General features: G+C 44.1%; 1 protein-coding gene across 1 annotated transcript; it reads right to left on the bottom strand.

Annotated features, from left to right (window-relative positions):
- Window positions 1–108: 108 nt before the first annotated feature.
- Window positions 109–5,313, bottom strand: LOC113802865 (uncharacterized protein T28D9.1). The gene is made up of 4 exons (XM_027353518.2): window positions 5,154–5,313; window positions 1,256–1,475; window positions 1,063–1,135; window positions 109–958 (listed from the first exon to the last, which is right to left on the bottom strand). Exons 1-4 carry the CDS (start codon window positions 5,177–5,179, stop codon window positions 852–854), a joined length of 426 nt encoding a protein of 141 aa, XP_027209319.1. The 5' UTR covers window positions 5,180–5,313; the 3' UTR covers window positions 109–851.
- Between the last annotated feature and the right edge of the window lie 2,187 nt (window positions 5,314–7,500).

The following is a 7,500-nucleotide window of genomic DNA, read 5'->3' as shown; positions in this document are numbered from 1 at the left end:
AATAAATAAACAAATAAATAATAGTTACTCATATTGTCTGGTTCGTTAATGCAAAAGACCCTTAAGTTCGCCATAAAAGAAACAGTAGGTATACATATTAAACACAAGTTTTTGTTAAGGTTTATTTGAAAAATAATACTACGTACCATTCAAGATCACTCACTTCAGCTGATTAGGTTACACAGTAACCTTAGTCATGTTAACGAAACGGAATGTTGACTTGTGCACGAACTAAAACTAAAGCTTCAATCCTTCCCTGCTTGGTGTGGATAGTGGCAAACTTTCACTCCAACACTCAGACATGACTTAGAAAATAAATAAAGGCAGACTTGTAATTGGTGCTACACTAGCCCTAGCATGGCATGGAATATTAGTTCAGCCTACAGCAAGTACTCTCAAACATCCATTCAGTAACATGTACAAATAACTTTACTACACAGACTTGAAACAAAACAAGTACCATTCACTGAAAATGGTTGCAAAGTACAAATTTTTAAAAATTGCCTTACAGACCACGTTACTTTGTTCCTGCGTTCAAAGAACCTACTGAAATTTAAACTACTACAACCACCATGACTCGACTGAAGGAACGTAACACCAGTTTGTACATTTGTACACGGTGTAGTTAAATTGAACCCCACAAACATTCTTTCATACCAAGAATACACGGAAGTGTATAATAATTGACAGGTACACGGGTAGAAAAATTTGAGGCTACCAAAACCTTCAGTAGGTGCCCATCCAAATTAAATAAGAAAAGAACAGCAAGATTGTTTCAGTAAAAAAAAAAGGTCTCTGAGAAGGCTAGAGTGAGGGTCTTGGGGGGAGGGGGACAAGAGTGGAAGACAGACTTAAGCAGTGGTTTCAGCTGCAGCCTCTGTGGTCTCCTCTTGAACCTTTGCCTTCTTTGTAGGTGAGGTGGCTTCAGTGGCTTCAGATTCCTCTGCTGCACGCTTCTCTGTAATACCAATGGTCAAATTCAGTATCGTTTTAAAATATTGTAAAGGTCTGTCCATATTCAGTTTATACATCGGTTACAGCACAAATAGTGACAAAACTTACCAGAATCACCATTAGCAACGCCGTTAGTCTCTTCGCTGTGGCCGTTGGTCTTGGCGGCTTCCTCATCAGCTTCCTGTGAATTATAATTAAACGATTGTAGATAAATATACATCGGGTATTAAACGACTGCAGATAAACAGATTAGGTAACATCAAGCAATTTACGATATCGAAGGAATAAGATCAATACACACCTTCTCTACGCCATTGGTCTCTTCTGCCTTGGCTTCCTCGGTTTCTTCAGCCTTGGCCTCCTCGGCGTCCTCTGTGGCATCACCGTTGGTTTCCTCTGTTTTGTCACCATTGGCTGCCTTCTCTTCGGTCTTTGCTTCCTCAGCTTCCTCAACGGGAGCCTTCTCTACCTCCTCTTTCTTGGTCTCGGGGACTTCCTTGGTGACCTCAGGGGTGGTGGCACTGTGGTAATGAAAATGGTATTAGTGAAATTAATGAAATTAAACAGCAGCTGTATAAAGATACGACACTAAATTTAAAAGATACATCAAAGAGCCGAGGTTCCGGCGAAGGCCACCAAACCTCCAATACGGTAATTCTGTACTCCGGCGATGCATCGTTAAAATGGGAACCAGCCAAAGCCCTATGTTGCTAGAACACGTAGCGAAAACCTATTGGGCCGATGGATCGCTAATCCTCGACGATCGCTAGATAAGGTACTATTAAATTGCCAAAATATATAGTTACAGCGTAATGAAAACTAGTTCTCGGTGCCAATCACTGAACACTAAGCTACAGAAACGATTCCACTTACAATGCGCCTTAGGTGTAATGGCAAGCATGCCTTAAAAATCGGTAATTCTTGAGTCATGTAATAATTTTTCTAACTATTATGAAAAGATGGTCAATAACGCATCCAAATCACCTGATAATGCTAACCTTCTGAAAGATTCTTATCGAGTCGATTTCCAGAATTAAAATTCACGGAACAAGTCAATCGGCCGTTCCCGCCAACCCTGACCACGCTCCCAGGCCGCCTCCCCCCTCCCGACACACCCTCCACTACAATAAACCCCGTTTTAGTGAACTAGTGCACCGGAAACCAACATCCTGCGTTTATTCGACTAGTTTTAAACTCGATACTGAAAACTTTATTCCTCTTACAAGGGTTGCGCGATGTGCACTGAGGAAATGTGTCAGGATTCACTCATCAGTTTCCTTAAGGAGTAACATACGGATTAATGTAACAATGCCATACAACTGAATAATCTAATGTCTGTACTAAGGATAGAACATGTGCCTATATTGCTCAGGCGTCCAGTTATCAATACAGATGTTTACTTTTATCAGGTATTTGTAGTAGTGTAACCTCCAAACCCAGCCGGTCACACTACCGCGATCAATATTCGTCCAGCTTACATTGGAAGGAGAGCAACACCCTAAAAAAAGCCTCAATGACTAATCCTTGTAGCAAATACACGCAGATGAGGATGAGAACATCCTTCCCAAAAGGCAAGCTTCACAAGGGCCGGAGAGAAGCCGCGAGAACCCTCTAATGAGGAATCCAGTTCCAACTGGCGACTCTAAAGTAATAAATCCGCAGTGTATACATGAACATGTTTAATCAAAAGACAAAACTGTCAAATCAGAAAGTAGCGCAATGGCATTGTTATGCTAAGCATGGCTCCAAAATACTGCCGAGCCAAACTCCACAATGCCACCAATCAAGTACCACACTCAGAACACCTTTAAGTTGAGACGCGCTGTGACCAGCATCCATGAGCATCCAAGGGGATACTGAAGAGATGTGGAAGGGAAAAACTGGCACGAGGGAGATGCAAGATGAAGGGAGAGAAAACAAGTTGGAAAAGGGGAATGGTCAAGGGAGGGAAGACCCCGAAATGAAAAGGGGAATGGAGATCTGCTATGGTAGTGGGGGAGGGGGGAGGAGAGGGGAAGCAAAATCTAAGAGGGGAAGCTGAAAGGGGGAGGGGAAAATAGAAGAGATGGGAAGGGAAAGTGACGAAATGGGGATGCGATAAAAAGAGGGGGGGGGGGTGCGAGAAATAGACGAGGTGGGGGAGAGGAGATACGGGTAGGTGGGGAGAAATAGATGTAAAGGAAAGGGCAGATCTGAGATCGGAGATGTGAGATATATTTGTGGGAAGATCGGAGACGGGAGACAAAAAGGAGGGGGAGTAAGGGTGGGAGACAAAAAGGAGGGGGAGTAAGGGTGGGAGACAAAAAGGAGGGGGAGTAAGGGTGGGAGACAAAAAGGAGGGGGAGCAGGGGTGGGAGAGAAAAAGGAGGGGGAGCAGGGGTGGGAGAGAAAAAGGAGGGGGAGCAGGGGTGGGAGAGAAAAAGGAGGGGGAGCAGGGGTGGGAGAGAAAAAGGAGGGGGAGCAGGGGTGGGAGAGAAAAAGGAGGGGGAGCAGGGGTGGGAGAGAAAAAGGAGGGGGGGCAGGGGTGGGAGAGAAAAGGAGGGGGAGCAGGGGTGGGAGAGAAATAGGAGGGGGAGCAGGGGTGGGAGAGAAAAGGGAGGGGGAGCAGGGGGGGGGAGAAGTCTTGAGATCATGAGAGGAGTGTAGAGAAATTGATCCAAGGAGATAGGGGAGGGGGGTAGAGAAACAGTTCCGAGAAGACCGTGGAAAATTAGATACGAGAAATAAAAGCCAAGTGGAGGAGAGAAAGAACTAGGAGCGAGTGTGGAATCCAAGCGAAGACACTGACCACAACTCACGCTTTTACAACACAGAAAAGGAAAGGAAATGCCTATGGATACCTTAACGTAATAATAATCATGTGACCTGGAAACTGGAAACAAGCCGCCCCTCATCTCTTACGACAAGAATCTGTGCAATGCTTTCCATTCTTCACAAGAGCAACAACCTGAATCACTGAAGTGTAACCTTGGAGTGGGAGGAGGATGATAGACAGAGGAAGGGGGGGGGGGTAGAGGGGAGGAAGGTTAGGGGGGGTATTCGAGTCGCCACGTGGAAACGTTGATTTTGAAGTCCGACACCAACGTTGTGAAATGCAATCCCAAAAGTCCCGTCCGCAAACTCATTATTTCCTGTCGCAATCGGCCAGAACCGGAACTGCTTGGAAAGAACCGGCATGGACCACTTGCTGCTACTTGATCAATAAGAGTACGTCCGTCAAAAAAAGTAAAGGCGGTACCGTAAAACGTTGATTACGAACATAGACCTAACGACCAATACATTTATACAGTGAAATCATCACGTAAACGTTTTCCGTCCCCATCAAACTGGGCCCCGGTGTCTGACGCCACCCCCCCCCCCCTTCACCGCGCTTCCCAAACGGACATGCCAGACAAAGCGAAGTCTCCCAACGTTTCCTCGCGAACACGGAAATACTAACACAACGGAATGGCGGATCGAACCACAATTACTTGCCACTGGTAGAGAAGAGGGGGAGAAAGAGGGGAAAGAGAAAGAAGGGGGTAGAGATAGAAAAGCGGGAACTTTTGACAGCCATAAAATTTCGCCCGGTCAAAAATGCCGGTCCGGCGAAAATAAATTCCCGCCAACCCGGCACATCTTTGTTCGGTCTGTCGGGGTCAAAGGTCAGATTGGGTTTTGGAAAGGGAAGAGGGAGAAAATGACGATATATAAAATAAGAATCCCACACGACTACTGAGCATTTCAAGAACAATTTAAAATTAAAAACCGAATATAACAGCGATAAAATGGGAATTTTCGAGGGGGGGGGGCAATAACCCTACAGGATGTGACGGGGGGAGCGCCTGGGGGGAGGGAGGTTATTCCCGCCAAATTACATGTAAAAATAAATAAAAACCAACAAAAAAGAAAACGGATCTTACCTCCTTTTCACATTTTTTAAACAAACATTTCATCAATACCGTACATCACCTAATAGGCACATTCACACTTCCTTTTTCTCCTCTACGAAGAGTACATTTTCAACGCCGATGTTGCATTCTTCCTCGCTCTTTTTAAGCCATTTTTGCCTTAAAAGTCGCGCACACTCCATGCACACAAAGCCGGCATCATTTTCCTCCAATAGGAAAGAAAAAAAATCACTCACGTTTTTTCCACCACTTTTCTTCTAAAATATTTTTTTTTAGGAAATAAACCACACTAATGCTTGTAATACTTACACAACCTCAGCAGCAGTATCGGCCATTGTAAAATTGGTTTGGGTTGGTAATTGCAAAGAAAACTAACAATGGAACCGAGAGCGCAACAGCAAGAGGTCCACTTCGCTCCGCGTTCGTGAGGCAAGAGACTGAGATTCGTTGATCGCGGGCTTTCGCGCGCACAAGGCGGGACCCACAATGCACCGCGCGGGGGTGATAAAGGCGCATCGTCGCCATGACAACGGCTCTTGCTCCGCCTACTGGGAGGAGCTTACATTTTACGTCACTACATTGGTGCCAAATTACTAAAGAAGGGTGCTATTTCATGAGAATATTTCTATCAATGATATTTGAATGTTATGAAATACTATTTATATATAATAAATATAATATGATTTACTCAAAGTCAAATTCTCATATATTGATATATATATTTATTATCAAGGATAATGAAATTTGACATTTGAAACGATCTGAAAGCGCGGGCCATCTGACACAGCTGCGTGGAGGCGCCGCCGCTTTACCGCGCGGTCGCTAAAAATCCTTCATGAAGACTGTTTCCCATTGCTCTCATACTTTCCGTTAATCTCCATAAGCATTAGGGGAGATTTTTAATTAACTTTGTCACCTCACGAGTACTTCTTCTGTTCCATTTATCTTATTTAAATATTTGGCGGTAATTTTTGAGCAATAAAATCCTTGTATTAACCTGTTGCTTACCGTGACATGAATTGCATGGTACCTGAAATTGATCATGCATGGTACGCTCTCCTGTGGTACCTTCATCTACTTCGATATTGATGACAGGCTTTTCGATCGCACATTTCAATGAGAACGAGGGTTATGTCGAAACGTTTTTTCCAATCCTTAAATAAGAGATACAAGATTTATTGATAAGTTTATGTACGTCATCTGCGGCAACTTTATAAGCAACTAGTTAGAAATACACCTTATAGTATTTTATGACTGTTCATAAGGGAAGTAATCTAAGAAAAGTAGAGTTGTTATTTAGGCTAAACAAATGTTACTGATAGAATACCCATGAAATATTGATGAAGGTAAAAATAGCAATAAGTTTGTTGACCGTGCACCACGACGCCGTGTACATATCTATCTCTCTATCTATCTTTATGTATATGTGTGTGTGAGTGTGTGTGTGTGTGTGTGTGTGCGTGCACGAGTATGTGTGTGTGTGTGTGTGTGTGTGTGTATATGTATATATATATATATATAACAAAATTTGAATCATACTCTAAACTCTATTCTCCCCCAACATCACTCCCTCCCCTTCATCCCCCACTCTTCCTCCTGCCCCTGCTCCTCCTCCTCCTCCCTCCCTCCCCCTCCTCCCCGCCGGGTGAGTGTCCGGGAGAGCGCGGGAACCTTGGGTGGAGGGACCAAGTGATGGGAGTTCACCCCCCTCTTCACTCCCTTCCCCCTCCCCCTCCATCCTTCCCCCTCTCTGCCTCCATCTCTCCCTCCCCCTCCCTTCCTCGGTTAAACTTCAGTACAGGATGTAAGATATTTTTTCGGTTTTAAAAAACTTCTTCGCCTCCGTTATGATGGAGGAATGATGACGATGCTGATAGGACCAAGTACTCAATATACGTTTCGTATGCATGGAGGTTTTCCTTAGACGTCGCTGACCAACTGCCTTACATGCTGTAATGGTTCTCAGGTACAGACGCATTTTTTTGGGTGAGGCTCTCTTCCCAAGGTACCACGCCGAAGCTGCGTGTGGCGCCTGCAGTCCCTCGCCTCCAGTATGAAAACTAGTCTCAATCCCATCTTTACTTTGTTATCAAATCAATATCGCTGTTCAAGTTGTTGAAAATGAGAATAATTGGTTTAAGAAAAATCATCTTTGGTGTCCAGAGGGTGTGCGTTAATTATAATTTTATCGCGAATTTCAAATAGATCTGTTTATCACTTCTGATGACTATTATTCTTAATAGGAAATATTGCGTATCAGTTATCATGAGAAAATAATCCGAGAAAAGGGCATTTCCTTTCGGCTTCCTGCTCTACGTTCGGTGTTGTGCGCCGGGTATGGTCAACTTTAGTAAATATTTCTCTTGTGGAAGATGCCAGCTACAGAATATACACATACGCAATGACGAGAAAATCTGTTGCTATCTGAACGGACATGCCTGCAAAATTGCAGTCGTATGAGAAGGCCTTGTTTTAGAAGTTTGATGAAATTAAGGAGACCCGAGCCGATGGCAATACTCGCGGCGTGGAGTAGACAAAGAAACGTGTTGGCTGGGTGGTATTGTTCGCGATGGGAGCATTTGCTTTTTCTGATTTGAAATTTCTAGTTTGTGAGACGGATATAATGATATGACGGAGGTAATGTCTTGAGTTGATT

Source organism: Penaeus vannamei, chromosome 1, assembly GCF_042767895.1.
Source record: "Penaeus vannamei isolate JL-2024 chromosome 1, ASM4276789v1, whole genome shotgun sequence".
NCBI classification, from domain to species: Eukaryota; Metazoa; Arthropoda; class Malacostraca; order Decapoda; family Penaeidae; genus Penaeus; species Penaeus vannamei.
The sequence above is the reverse complement of the archived record's forward strand: the minus strand, read 5'-3'. Positions and strand labels throughout refer to the sequence as shown.

Coding starts and splice junctions, on each gene's coding strand:
- LOC113802865 (XM_027353518.2), bottom strand. CDS start 5,179: ATGGCCGATACTGCTGCTGAGGTTGT. Junction 1,476..5,153: donor GATACTGCTGCTGAGGTTGT/GTAAGTATTACA, acceptor TCATTACCACAG/TGCCACCACCCCTGAGGTCA. Junction 1,136..1,255: donor AGACCAATGGCGTAGAGAAG/GTGTGTATTGAT, acceptor TATAATTCACAG/GAAGCTGATGAGGAAGCCGC.